The following is a 15,594-nucleotide window of genomic DNA, read 5'->3' as shown; positions in this document are numbered from 1 at the left end:
TAAAAGCTTTAAACATCATAAAAGAAATGTTTTCTAAATCTCTTTAAAGGAGAACAATAGGAATAGTTAGATAAAGGGCTGAAGGAAGATGGAAAGGTCACTATAAGGCTGAATCCTCTTAGTTGTATCATTCCACAATGGCACTATTTTGGACAGTCATCTTTCTTTAAGGTGAAGAAGAAGAAACATCAAAAGTTCTCTTTTTTCATCATTTTTTCACAAGAAACAAGTACCTGTGTGTTATCTTCTATCTGGCAACTGAGAAGCTGGTAGCATGATCATATTTCGGTTCATATTTCTGGCCAAATTAGAACCTTCTGAACTTGCATTTTTCCACAATGTGAAAAAAAAATAGCATATCTTCAAAATAATATTCTACAAAGAAAAGAGTCCAAACAGTTTCATTTCTGCCACTATAAAATGAAACTACTTTTTCTTGCTAGTACCAGACCTCAGTTTCTGCACTACTTCAATAAATTGCACCAAAATAAATTACATTATTATTGTAATATCAGAAATGGAAAATGATTATTTAAGACAGTGTTTAAAGAAGTATGTTTTTTCATTGGTTTGGTTTATTTCAGTAGCAACCCTGGAATCATCCACAATTTACCTTGGGAGTTAACCCAAGACATAAATAGAACTTAGAAAGCTGACTACTTCTTTATTATATTACACAACTAATTACCATGTATGGTATTTTTAAGGTAAACCAAGATTGTCTGAGATTTGTAAGAGTAAATTTGTTCTCAGCCAAACACTGATTGAGTAGTTTCTATCACGTGACAGTAACAACTGCCAACAAAATTGGAGTGATCTTCACATTTCATATCATTGCTAAATTATAAATACAGCAATGTCTTTGGCACTATTCTCTCAAAACAGAGGCATTTGATTGAAAGACAGAACAAGAACTTTTTGGACCCTAATAGACATGCTCTAAATCCATTTTAGTTTACTGCATAACTAATATGAAGGTGTAGCAGGCACAGGGCCAGCTACAGCTCCGTGGAGGGATGTTTAGAGATAGGTATTTGCTGAGTCATAGGAATTGAACCAGGAGTCCTCACTCTGGTCCTCCAGGCCTGCTTATCTCTCTGTGACCCCATAGGCTAGTTTCCCTAACCCTTACAATTGGTCAGTTTTCAATCCTCCTTAACCCAATAAAAGAGGCTGTCTTGGCCCATTTCTTTGGAAGAGCAGCTTCAAGACCCTCTGCGAGACCCTCAGAATAAACCATCGTGGAACACTTGGCAGACTTCTCTCTCTCTCTTCGTCTGCCTTCCAGAAGCCACAGCCAGCCACAGCCCCTACGAGCAAGCTGAGAGCTGAAATCATAAAAGAGCTGATTTTCACTAAGAGCTGACAATCACTAAGCTTGCTAGGGGCCACGGCTGAGCTGCAGTTTGGCCTAGGGCACCCCAGCCTCCAGAGGGCTGAGGTGTCCAGCCTTGAGACTGCTTGCCTGGGGCGCTTACCCTACGAGGGACCAGCTATCCAGCTAAGAAGCTAGCCCCTGTGGCTTCATTATTTTACATGAAGGCTAAGTGATATGTCTACCTGTTTACATAACAGAGTATGTGAAGTTCTTTTAATTTTAATAGACTGTAGTGTTTAACAAAACCTCTTAAAAGCAACTTGAACCCAAGTAGGTGTCTGTGAAGTTTTAGTACTGTCAATCATCTGAACTGAATTTTTTCTTCAGTGGCTTATTTTTTATGTTGGAAGTTTGATAGAAAACGAAATATTTTTTAATAGTTTTAAAGTTTTAAAATAGAACAGCATTGGGGGATGTCTTTCTTTGTGTCTCTACTTTGAACTTTTAATTTTCAAAATGAGTTCTCCTTTTAGACTGGGTTCTATTTTTCCTTTTGTATGGCTTTCAGAGAAAGATATTTTTTATTTTGTAATCAAGTTTTCCTTGGAATGGAATGAGCTGATTTAAATCAACAGCATTTCTACAGACTTAAAACAACTCTAAATAATAAAATCAAAGGAAAATTTCCATATCAAGTTTTAAATCCATGACAGGTATAATAAAATATATACCTACTTCAGCTGTTTATTTCTGTAATATGTTTGTTTCTGTATTCGATTTCTGCACTGCCCCCATCTTGACATTAATATTAAACTAAAGGAGAAAGTTATTCAAAAGTTCTTGGGGCTCTGCAAATGCTGTCAGAGGATCTAAGCATTTGCTGTCTCTCAATTTAACATCTTCAAAAAACCTTTAAACCTGTTATTAAAAAGCATTAGAAACTGAATAGATCAGCTTTGCATTTTGAAAAATTTATTCCATGTTTTTTAATAACCAAATCCTGTATTTACCTCTGAATCAACAGCAAGTCATTTCCTTCTGGAAATTAGGCACAGGCCAACAATTGCCTTCTCATCTTCTGAAGGCTGAGGTCCTGAAGTGCCAGCCAGTATCATAATTTTCTAGTGCTTTTATTCTCCCTTTCCTTTTCTAGATGGTGTACTGACTGTGGGTGAAAGTATTATATATTCTACTAGTATTTCAAACCACATGGGAATATGTATAATAGTAACAATTTTTAAGTTATATTCCCTCAGGGTAGAGGCAATCTGGATGGTATATCCTCAAAGAGTGGTTCAGTAAAAAGATGTGCAACCTGCCCAATTAAGCTGACCAGCAGTACCAAAAATAAGCAATGATTTCAAAGACATCTAGCTGCATTAAAGTCTTTTGGAACTATAAATATAAATAAATAAACAATTTTTTTTTTTTTAAGTAATTGAAATGTTACATAAATATTCTTTATTCTACCCTGAAATCATGCTTGGTATAGTCAAGAGAAGGTAATTCTTGGACTACAAGTGTGAAATATGTAAATAAAATGAGCTTGGAGGAATATTTCTCAAACCACAGTTTACAGGCAAGCTATTTTTAAGACAGTAACTGGCTTTGCCACAAAGAGCATGATAAATTGTCGTCTCTCCCTTATCATTTGATGGGTGCAATAATCCACAGACTTCTGGCCCAAAGACTGGGCAAAATGTGGTGTAGAAGTAAACAATAGTTCCTGTCCAAGGAATCTCACAGCACAAAAGAAAGGACACACAGTCATTCATAACAGACTTTGTGATGCAATACAGTGAAATCCAATTAGAATTCATGAATTGGCAGGTTGACTTAAAACCATGGAGTGGGATAAGAAATTAAAAATATAACTGCTCTGGTTTTCCTTCTACTGGTATTACGCCTTTAAGTGTTTCTCTTACAAGGTTTTCTCCATATAAGAATATATATCTATATACCTAGAGATGGATACATGGTAGGATGGATGGATGGATAGATAGATAGATACATTTTTTCCTTCATTGTTTTAAGGGACGTACCTACAGGTAGGAGATTTTGTCAAAGCTGGAAGAACTCTAAAACTTGTTTGACAAGATCTAATACACAGTATGAAGGAAAGAGTTTATCTACTGAATTTCATATCTGTGTAGGCAGTCAACAGAGGCCTTTCCAACTGTAATTCGAAGTAACACACAAAAGTCACATCAATGAAACTTTGAGAATAAGCCTGAAAGGCTAGATGCTGCTGTTCATATAAAAAATTTCTAAAATCTTGCAGTGGGTGTCATATACAAAGGTTGGATGTGTCAATCTTCAGCTAACTCATGATACCTCTTACCAAAGAGGAGATCCATGCAAGCCCACTCTCAGCAGACTTCAATGAAAATCTGTGAAAATTTGGCCTTTATTAGGCTTCTACCAGTTGTGTAAGTGCTGACTTAGAGCAATACATTTAGTTTTTCTCTCTCTAATAACAGTGTCTCAATATTTGTATTTATAAAAAGACAGCTTGAAAGGTTTGAAAAGGAAAGAGCCCTAAGTTCACATGTAATGAACAGTTAAGTGAGTTCAACAACATGGTTCTTTGTAAATGAGATCTTAAAGACAGGCATGATTGACTTCCTTTATTACAAAAAGTTTCAAATGTTCCTCAAAACTAATTTGTGTTCTTTAGATAAAATCCCTTTCCAAGTGAAGTCTGGGGGAATTTTATGCTTTTTTTAAATGAGACAGGGTTTTCACTGTTTTTTCTGTCTGCATTCTTGCTCACTAAGACACAACACTGTCTTCTGTTGCACACTGCAATGCATGTTCTTGTTCAAATTCAGAAAAGAGAAGAAGGCATTGCAAATTAGAAAATGTCTGTATTTCGTGCCTGTCCTGAGTCCTGAAAGTCCTGAAAGCTGATGCCTCTTGGATCTGGACTGGAGCAATGACTTTGCTGTGAGAAAGAAAAGAAATGCTTTTAACCTCCTGAAGTTGTGACTGCAGCCCCACATGGAAGTTCCTGACAGTATTAAGTAAACATGACCCCTGCCCTTTAACTTTCAATGTGATCCACCAATTAAGATATTGAATCCAACCAATCCCTTTGTCTTCCAAATCTCTTACAAGGTAATTTTTCTTGTGCTAACAGTTGGAGCAGTCTCCCAGTAATAGAAGCCAAAGGAGACAGGGTGGGCTAGGTATCCTTCCAAATAAGGCATCCTGTTTATAATTGGAATTGCACTTGTCTTGAAATATTTCTCATTGAAAATCAGTTTCCTCAAAATGATAATTGATTTCAAATAGCCCAGAAAGGAAATAATTTGTCATCAACAAATAATTTGTTTAAAGCAGGTGATTGACAGAGGGGTCATGGCTTCAAATTGAAACAGGGCAGATTTAAATTAAGTATTAACTAGGAATTATTGACTGAGGATTGTAAGGCTCTGGCACAGACTGCCCAGAGAAGCTGTGGGTGCCCCATCCCTGGACATGGTCAAGGCCACTTTGGATGGAGTTTTGAGTAACTTCTAGCAAAAAGTGTCCCTGCCCTTATCAGGGGATTTGGATCTGAGTATTTTAATGTTTTTTTAAACCCAAACCGTTCTGTGATACTGTGTCATGATTTCTCAAAAGTCTCTTTCTGGCAGTCAAAAGAGATAAGTTCTCTCTTCTTCCCAGGAAGGTATTTTTCTCCTATATATCTTCAGAAAGTAATATTTATTCCAGCAATATGGTTTTCTCTTTGACATAAGTCACATTCTGGTGTTGCTTTCTTTTTCTCAATTATCACAATGTTGAAACAACCCATACTAAAAAAAAAAAAAAACTTCTCATTTTTTGCATAAACAGGACTAGAATGGAGCATCTTTTCAACTGGTGTACTTATAAGAGCATGGTTAAGTCCTGAAAACATATTTAGGGTAGATGGTTATCTCAGATCTCAGAGAAGGCCCCATATGAGTTGTTCACATGCTAGGAGATCAGGGCTATGCCAGTAAGTTGGAGATTTAAGCAAGATTTTTTGGAAAAGCTGTAATGTAAGCTAAATTTCAGACAAATACCTCATCACTAATGGGAGAGGCACTGACCTCTCCTATTACACTACGCATTAGTGTGGAAGACTAGTGCACTCCTAGTGCAGAACACTGACTTTACATTTGCAAATGTCAAGTGAGAGTGAGGAGGAAGCACTATGCAAGGTTCAGGGACATTGCACTGTGCTATCTCCTCGTGGCAGTAGATACAAGACCAGGCAGGAGACCTGTTTTACTATGGTAAGAGCCATGATCTCTGATCCCTGAGATTTGGACCTTACAAAACTGTGACACAAAGAATATATTCCTGTTGCTTATAGAACTGTGTCCACGTGTTTAAACTACAGACATGTAATATTTATAAAATACAAAACTGAAGACCACTGTATAATTAAGTAATTTTTCTCAATAGTTCCAATTTAGTCACTGTTTTGATAAGCTGAAGCTTCAATCAAAACAAGATAATGTGAAATATATGGGTTCTGAAAAGAGCATAACTATTGATAAAGGTGCTAGAACAAAATAGTGGAAATGAAAATAAATTAATCACTACAATCAGAAGTAAAGATATCAGAAAGACAGTGTTTCTGCATGAAAGCTGTGTGATCTGAGATTCCTGATATGAGATGCCATTAAATAATTATGAAAGCAGATAATAAGATTCTATGATTGGACATAAGATTATAAGCATCCTGGCAATAATAATTGTAGTGCAAGACTGAAAAAGCACAAACAGGACCTTAAGTTGGATCATCTATTGCTCTGTTTCTTTGCTGAGTTTAAAAAAAAAGAAAAGGAAAAAAAGAACAAGGACGGTCATCCTTGAAGAAGAAAGTACATTCCCCCTACTTTAATTGTATAACTTACCACAGACCTTCATTGTCAATGATATACACCCCTGTTTCCAAGGGTTGCAAGGAGGGAGTCCATGTGATTAAATATCTGCCTACCACTTGAGAAGACTAATTGCAATTGAAAATTGTTTTGAAGGTTTTCTCAGAGTTGCTTGTGTGGGTAGCCACAGACTAATTCAAAAAGTCAGATGCCAGCTTTACTTCTTTTTTTTTATATATATATATTTTAAAGGTGTGAACTCCTAAAGTGGGAGAATACTTACTGGAAGTACTACTTTAGAAACATTTAAGTACAGCTCTTATTATAGTAATAAAACATAACCACAGTATTTGTGATCGGGTTAGCTTGCCATGCGCTTGACTCAGCAGTGAAGTGTTTGCATGAGGTGTGAGGCACAGGTCAGTTTTCTGGTCTCATGGTCTTTTATCCTACATGGAGGACAACTGCAGTGCCATCAGAGCCCTTTTCACCTCTTTAAACTTAAAGAGCAAGTTCCCATTGACAGTTATAGAACCTGTATGGCAAGAAAGGGTGAGTTAAAGAGCGATGGCTCAGACTTCTGTTGATGCAGAAATCTCTACCATATATTTAGATTATTTCTAAGTGGTTAGTTTTAAAACTAACAAAGAGTAGTTGAGATAGTTTTCTTCTCATTCTCCTCCCATTCTTCCAAAAGGCTGTGTGTTCTCTGAACTGTCACCCTGTTTCAGCCCTCCCAAAAAGGAGCTGATACTTTCACAGGATGTTTGAGAATTCTTCCACACAAAGTTATTAATTTTTTTAATACCACATCTGTATGAGTTGACTCCCCATAATTCAGTTAAGAAGGTCTATTAGTTGAGTGTAGTGGGAATGGGCAGCTCTTTAAAAGTGAAAATTTTCTTTTTTCCTGGATGAGGGTAACAGCAGATTGGTTTTCTTTTCCCATTTGCAGTTAGTAACTCTTGTCTGCTGAAAAATGTGACAAACATGTAACATATGAGTAAAAATTTTCAGTTACCTCTTTTTAAAATTATTTTTAGGTGAACAACAGTACAGCATCCTAGCATTCATTCTTTGTTGTTGGTATCTTTTTATTTTGGGTAATAAACCATAGCCTGTTTCAGTGTGTATGCAGAAAAAACCAAAAATGTCCGACAAAACAAAACAAATAAAGTAAGAGAGAAAAGGAAATTTTTTGTTACATTTTAATTACTATTAAGAACAATTACCATTCCTTCAGAAAATAGGAAAATAAACTGAGAAAACAGTGAAAAACTGGACACAATTTGGCAAAATTTTTTATTGATTCTTTCATACATATGCTTATATTTTGAAGTAGAGATAATTTGCAGAATACTTTGCTCTCATGTTTATATATATTAATTCTATGTTTAAAATTCTTTTTGAAATGCTTGGTGATCAGTCAAAATGTCATATATATGACATATGCATTTAGTATAACCAAATAGGAAGTAGAAGTCGTCCATGAAATCCAATGTATATATGCATCTTGGAAGAAATATGAAAGTTTTCACAAGTAAAAGCATACACTTATTGGAAATTTGAAATAAGCATTAGTGTTTATTAAAACTCCTGCAAGAATTTGAAAGTTAATTTAGTGTTAAAATTAATCTCAGGTTCCTAAGGATCTTGTAATTCTCAACCCATATTGTCAGTGAAAAGCGCTAGAATAAACAAATGAGAGGTCAAATAACGGACATACAAATTGTGTATCTTGTTCTTCTTTCTTCCACTTTAGTTCTTCAGACTACCACAGAGAATTTTTCATTCACTATATATCTTTGATATCATAAAAAAAGAAAAAAAAAGAACGGAACAAGTGGGAACATGACAGTTTCAAACATTCAAGAAATCAAAGTCCTAAAATTTTCCAATTTTTCAAGGCTTAAAGACTTTGAAATATTAAAATTATGTTCAAGAATGTTGAGAGATAAGGGAAAAAGTTGCTCTTTTCTCATTTGTGTTACCTTAACATGTGGAAAGTTTCCTGGCTTAAATGCTCAGTATAGATTTATTGTCCTGAGAATAATAAGAATTGCTGCCAGTTTGCAATCCCTGTACCCCAATGACCAAAACTCCTTTAAAGGTACGGGTGTTACTAATAGGGGATGAAAGCAGAGAAGTAAACTTTGCTCTCTCTTTTGTCCTGATTAAGCTTCTGCCCTTCTGGTATCCTTAAAATCTTAACATTTAAGAAAAAGATGCTTAAGGCAGTCCTACATTAATTTGTAGCACAGTTAAAAATGTAGCTTTTTCATTGTTAAATGGATTTTTTAAAATAATTCTTCTTGATTGACTATCAGTGAACAAAAATAACTTTCCTGAGGATATTAGAAAGTGAACTTAAAGTGATTAATCATGCAGTTTGTACTTGGATGGAATTCATTCTACACTTTAGGCACTTGTGCCTAAATGCAAAATGTGAGAGAATGTCCAAGAGGAGTGTTCTGTGCTTAAAAAACATTTGTCTTTACATTCTGCCATTAGTCCAAATACAAAGTCTGGCACTCTGTTTCATGACACATGCTGCTCCACTAGCTTGTCTAGAAACAAGCTCTTTTCTGCATAAAATATTTTTGCTCTTACAAGTCAGTATAACAAATAATACAAGGAAAAATATTTTTTTTTTGAAAACTTGCTTAATTAAAAATGATATAAATTTACAAATTCTGACATACCCCCTTTAAAATTTCTGCATCTACTGTTTCTAGTTTCATTGTTTTCATTATGCCTTATAGAATCCATTTGTAATGTTTAAAAATGTTCAATTCCATGAAAAAATATGGCTTTTAACCAAATAAAAGTGTAAGGCAAACTTGCTCTAAAATCCATCTGGTTTTCATTTTCTTATGATCTGTAATTAGGAAATCCATTCATATATGACATATAATTTTTGTGCTTTCAGCAGAATGAAATGTTCTGCCTAGGGTCACATCTAAATTGATAATTGTCCAGGCAGAGTGCAGTTTTAAAGTATAGCATGAAGGAAGAATTAATTTTTACATTAGAAGTCTTATGCATTTGTTTTGCCTCTGAATATAAATGAGTCCATTCTCTTTGGTGGATTTATCTGAAGGTGGGACAGCTGCCTTAGAGCAGGCCACAGCCCTCTTGAATTAACTGGGTACAGTTTAAAGAACTGGTTTCCATGCAGACTCTTCTTATCTTTAAACCACATGCATGCATTCATCATTGGTTTCCAAATGATGGGTTTCTGTATTATTGGTTTAAGGGCCACAGTTTTACATTCCTGAATCCTCACTATACCAAAAGAATAAGTTTGGTGACTGGAAAGTGGAACTGTTATTATATGGCTTCAAAATGCTAGCAGGCATAATATGCCATGAACAGCAGTAATCTGCTGGCAAAGAAGTTATTGCAGTAGTTCTTTAAAAGAATTTGATGTTTTTAAAATATAAATGCAATAACTGTTCAAACTATTTCACATCAGTAAAGATCAGATTAATGTTTCTGAAGAATAAAGCTTTATACAGAAGTATTCTTTTCCCTAAGCACTATTTCTTAATAGTATATGATATTAAGTAAATCTTATGTAGGAATTGGAGTTCTTTCTTGTAAGGCGATTTATCCTCTAAAAATCACAACTAGAAACATATAGAGTACAGTGGAATCCATTTTGCTATAAATCTTCAGTCCTATATTGTAGAACTGAAAAAAAACCAGTGCTGCTTCAAACGGTTCCATTGTCACTCTCTGAGCAAATCCTTGTCATATGACAGATTTCATATTTTACATCCTCCTGTATGAAACTGACACCAGAGAAACCCTACTTTTGCTTCAGTTTCTTCTGTTGATCACCTCATGCCTCAATTTTCAGAATTCAATTTGTAAAAGACAAACTTTTTTAAAATGCAGTGTGGTTTCTGGTAGAAAATACTGTTGTATATTCAAAAAGCCCCTTCTAATTTCACCACCTGTAGTAACACATAGCATTAATTAGAGCATAATAGATAGTTCATTTATGTTGAGGACAATTGTTTGTTTTGAGAAAAAAAGCCTACTGGTACAAAATTAAAAACCTTTGAAAGCACTCTGCTGAATTTTCTTGGAAAATCTAAAATACATTTCATAACTCATTTTGTTTTCCTAACTGGGTAATATTATTGAGGAAATAAAAAAGAAGATTATCTATGAAAAATATTTTAGTGTAAAATCTCCAAAGTAATTTTAATACAGAATATTAGAAGTGCTCTTAAATTTTCAACATATTGCAAAGGCTTAGAGATCATGATAAAAGAAATTGTGAGAAAAAACAAGCCAGACTAGACCAGCTATTGAAGACACCTGACAAGTACAAAATTCAAGCAGTTTTTGGTAATTTTCCTGTGCCACAATACTAGTGTTCACAGTTCAGAATCTTTCAAAGCCTGAAGTGGTGTTTTTATATCTAATAGCCTTTCACAAATTATATTTCCATTATTTTCTGATTTGGCAAATACAAGTGGCTGATGCACTTAAGGATTAAAAACTTAAAAATCTTCGTCAACCTCAGACACACTTCATTATCCTGACCAGAGGAGTAAATTGATGTCACACACTGTCATTTTTATGCCCACCTCATAGACATAATCAAATTTAGTTCCATAATCCATTTATATTCTTTAGGGTTATAAACATCATTTCACACTGGGGAGGATGGGGTGAGATACTGTGGTCTTCACTGACTTTGGGAAAACAAAGGAAATTTGGAGTTCCAGGGTTTCTGACCCAGAGGGCTCTGCCACACTGACTAGTTTATCTTCTCACACAAATTCTAAGCTGTGTGTTGCAGCTCATGAACAGAAAGTCTTCCATAGGATTTGTTTCTTTGGTATTTACCCAAGGTAAAGGTTTTCTCTCTCCATATTAATTTTCATGCTATTCCTTCTCTATGACTATGCAGTTTCTGTACCTCTCCTGAGATTGTGTAGACAGAATTTCAAGGTTACCCTAAAAAGTCACCTTTTCCCTAGATTTTATGTGGGTAAGAGGTGAAATCAGGTGAATGGGATAGTGGAATTAATAGGTCATTAACTTTATGGACACAAAGTTGTCAATGCTATGAGGTGAAAGAATATTCTTTTCTAAAAAAGGTAAAGGAAACATTTGCTTGTCAGAATTGTTCCTGGGGCCTGCATAAGAGAGAAGAAGATGAAAGATATGGTGGTATTTTCCAATAAAGTTATGATATTGCTTCCATTGATTTTAGTGTTTACAGAACCAGGTCCAAGAAGTGTAGTGAAAAAGAGCCAAAGAATTTATGAATCCTTCTAGTCCTCCCCCCACTTTTTGTGGAAATTATAGCCTTGCTATGCTCATCCCTTGTTTACAAGTGAAAAAAAAAAATCATGACCTGCAAAGGTCTGAGTCAGAAGAGGCACAATCTTCTGTAGATGTCAAGAAAATGTGAAATAGCTTTGACAGTTTTTATACCCTTAAATTATCTGATTTCCTGATTCTTGTAAGGCAACTGTCAGATGTTGGCTGCTACAAGGGTATATTGTGCTATATACCACAGTGCTGTAAAAAAAATTGTATCATCGAGTTAATTTCAGGCCATCACAGAGATGTCAGCAGCCATGACAGAAAGCATTTGAAGACCACTTGTTCCAAATATAGCACATGTTGTATTTTCCTATAAAGGTACATGTCCCAGATATCTACAATGAGTTTTTGATTACACAGTTTTAGAAGGGCTTAAAAGATACAGTGGACTTCATCAAACTTCTCTCTCTCTCTCTCTCTCTCTCTTTTTTTTTTGCCTCTTGTTTTTACCTTAACAGGAAATGGATATGGAAACCCCCGCAACTCACCAGGTCTGCTGGTCTCACCTGGCAACTTGAACAAGAATATGCAAGCTAAATCTCCACCTCCAATGAATTTGGGAATGAACAACCGTAAACCAGACCTCCGTGTGCTTATTCCACCTGGCAGCAAGAGTACCATGCCATCAGTGGTAATGAATTTTCAAAGCTCTTCTTTTTATCTATTTTAGATAAGAGTTATTTAGGAATGTTAAGGCTGGCTCAGGAAACTAAATTCTTGATTGTTTGGTTTTTCTAACTAGGGCTTGACATCAAGCTGAGGATGTAGGCTGAGCCTCTTTGATTGTTTTTGGTTGGGTCTTTTTTGAAATCTTATTTACTTCCTGCCTTTTGTCTGTTGAGTTGCAAAATAGGAACTGTGTCCTAACTGTGAACAGTCTAACCTTCTGCAGTATCTCTCCCAGTAACTGAAAGACTCCTTCCTGAGGCTGTTATAAAGGCTAAATTTAACCCTGAGCATCTCTAACCTATTATGTTTTTCTTAAATATTAGCCACACAAACTTTTAGCAGATGACATATTAACAGTAATAAATTAATTTGAGCCCTATCACTGTGAGCTCCAACTTTTGTAATGATAAGGAGCAGTAAATAGAGCAAGAGAAAAAGGAATATGAAATTTCTGTATCTCCTGACAGGACTAGTGAAATTTAGGCAATATATTATGCTAGAAGGCTGAATTGGGAAGGTATTGTGTCCATGTCTTGCACTTACTTTTCAAAAGTTCACCAGTGTTTCCAAGTAAAGCTGTTTTGAGTGATTTAACACTAAAAATTAACTTAATTTTAAAAGATAGTAATTTAACTGATGCAGTTTTCTATTTTATAAAAAACATTATTAAAACAATTTCCAAGTTGGCTTCTTCAGCTCGATGCAAAATAAATTAATCATCAAACTAAAACTATCCATAAATGTAATGCTACATCCTAAGTCATAAAATTACAAATAGTCCTACAGGGCAATACTCAAAGTTGATCAAGGCAGTGACAAGCTGTCTGCATCAAATTATTCACTCCAAGCCCATTAAAAATTATATTTTTCAAGAGACTCTGTGAGTGGTCAGGTACAGCGTAACAATCTGCAAACAGTGGGACTGTGTAAGACAAATGAATTCTTGGAGAAACTCTTGTGCTGAAAAATGGATTGGTTGTTCCTACAATTGAGTCAAACAGTCCATTAGAAAGTGGGCAAATAAGAGATCTATGAGGTGTATTTTTTCCAAGATATGTTCAGAAGGTGTTTAATTTACCGCCCCTATGATATTAAAATATTCCCTAAGCTAAATCCTGGTAAATATTTATATTTACTAATTTTTAATACTCCTTTCCTATGCAATCAGTCTGAGGATGTTGATCTGCTTCTGGTAAGTGGTAATGATGTTCATCTTAATAACAAAGAAAAAAAAACAGTTATTCTTATGATGTAGGTAAAATGTTGGTTGAAATAAAATGGAAAATAACTATGTTGTGGACAAAAAGATCATGGCAATTTTTTTAATATAGCGGTAGAAGGCCAGATGCACTTGTTACACACGTTCAAATTAAGCATGCAAGAATTAAGCCTTCTTTTTGGTGATGCATGTAGAGCATGTAAACTTATGTTGTTGAAGATGGCCTTATGACAGCCGCCTTTTTTGGGCACTCTCTAGTCCTTTTTTCCTGCCACTCACATAGAGCTCTCTAGTTTAATTCTTACAGTGCAACACCTAGTGCCCTGAAGTTAAAGATAAGTGTGTAACTGCTGTGCAATCTAACAGCTTTGAAGTGTTTTTTATTGCACAAAAAATGAAGTAGTCAGAGCTCCATCCCCTGTTAAGAGTTCAGAGTTCAACCGTCTGGGAGTGCACCTCACTTCCAAAATCCAGCAGAGCTGGATTTGCGGGTTTTTCTTTTGCTTTTTGGATTTCATTGTTTTTTGTGGTAGGTTTTTTTTCCTATATGAGTGAAAAGGAAAACAATGGGAATAGAGTTCATCTATTTCATTAGTTTTTCACATGATCTGTTCTTCTACCCACAATAAAAGCAGTCTTACTAGTTCAGTTACCTAGGAGATACTGATTTAATGGGTTACCATAGTGACAACTGGTCTCTTGAAAGCTTGTAAATTATAGGGTTGGCAGAGTTCATCAAAGCCACATGTTAAATGATTAATTTCTAGAAGTTTGTAATAGCCTGTATTCTTCATGCACAAAACACTCCCAGAAAGCAAATACACTTAACTGACTTAAAACTGGTCAATAATATGTTTATTTTACTTACTTTAAAAGAATCAAAGGATAAATAACTCCCAGTCTGCTCAGTCATTGGCTACTCCAGTGGTTTCCGTAGCAACTCCTACTCTACCAGGGCAAGGGATGGGAGGATACCCATCAGCCATCTCAACAACGTATGGTACCGGTAAGTATGGGTGCAGGATGCAAAGGACGGGGAAGGGAGCAAGGTGCCGATAAGTGTCTATCTCAATATTAATGAATCAGCTAATGTTCTTTGGGAGAAACTGAAAAATTCATGGCTGTTATGCCTTTACACTACATTTGCTTATTCTGTACCTGTCACTAACTTCAGACGTATCAATTTCAAAGTTAGCTGATTTGCTTGAAGTAAAACTGATTTGGTAGCTTTATTTAATTGGCTTTAATTAAAAAAAAAAAAAAAATCCCAGCAACCTTAAAACAGTTAACAGTTCTTATTCTTCCTTGGATATAATTTCATGCAGTTGAGTGCACCATGCTAAAGTCATGAGGGTAGTGGAAATAAGCAGCTTTACTATCTCCAACCAGAGTTCAGTAACTCTGTTGGCTATCACAGTTTCCTACCTGAGAGGGTGCAGAAATGAAACCTCAAGGCATCGTTACAGTTCCTGTTGTGTATTGCTCCTGTACAGAGTGCACACAGTGACATAGATCCAGGACATTTTTAGAACACATATTGTTCCGAAGCAGACTGCCTGCAGACTTCTTCAAGGAAGACCAAAGTCTTTCTGACAGTCTTTTTGTAGTTATGGTGAATTTACAGGCTAAGAATGTTTTAGATCTGCCAAACCCAGTAAAACCCTGCTAGATTACTGAATAATTATTAGTGCGTAATTTACTCCCAAGTTAATGAGTTGAGGGATGAGGAAGATTTACTTTTTCTGCTGCAACTTAATGTGATTGGTGTAATTAAAATTAAAAGGCTTACGAAGTGACATGAAAATTACTAGACTAGTTGTTGTTTAATTGCTTCCTCTTCAATTCTCTCTTAATTATTTTCTTTCTGTTTTCAAATCTAGAATATTCTCTGAGTAGTGCAGATATATCATCTCTCTCTGGTTTTAATACAGCCAGTGCTCTTCATCTTGGTTCTGTGACTGGCTGGCAACAGCAACACCTACATAACATGCCACCATCTGCCCTCAGTCAATTGGGGTAAGCAGTGCTTTCTTTATTTTACTGTCCTGCAGTAACTTCAGTCTCCCCAGTAATTCCAAATGTGAAATATGTCAAGATAACATACCGGAACATATCTACTGTGTATAAAAATGAGATTTTGCAAAACTGGAACAATGCAATTCATGGAAAGTTTGCTAGGG

At 35.4% G+C, this 15,594-nt stretch overlaps 1 protein-coding gene across 11 annotated transcripts in view; it reads left to right on the top strand.

Annotated features, from left to right (window-relative positions):
- Positions 1-15,594, top strand: part of MEF2C (myocyte enhancer factor 2C) — a 171,955-nt gene that overhangs the window by 144,819 nt on the left and 11,542 nt on the right. For all 11 annotated transcript variants that reach the window (XM_059837181.1, XM_059837183.1, XM_059837184.1 and 8 more), the window contains 3 exons: positions 11,985-12,157; positions 14,291-14,420; positions 15,295-15,430. In XM_059837181.1, the coding sequence (XP_059693164.1) occupies positions 11,985-12,157; positions 14,291-14,420; positions 15,295-15,430 (439 nt within the window). The remainder of the gene's footprint in view (positions 1-11,984; positions 12,158-14,290; positions 14,421-15,294; positions 15,431-15,594) is intronic.

This window comes from Haemorhous mexicanus, chromosome Z, assembly GCF_027477595.1.
Source record: "Haemorhous mexicanus isolate bHaeMex1 chromosome Z, bHaeMex1.pri, whole genome shotgun sequence".
NCBI classification, from domain to species: domain Eukaryota; kingdom Metazoa; phylum Chordata; class Aves; order Passeriformes; family Fringillidae; genus Haemorhous; species Haemorhous mexicanus.
Note: the sequence above shows the minus strand (reverse complement) of the source record. Positions and strands in the feature narration are given on the sequence as shown.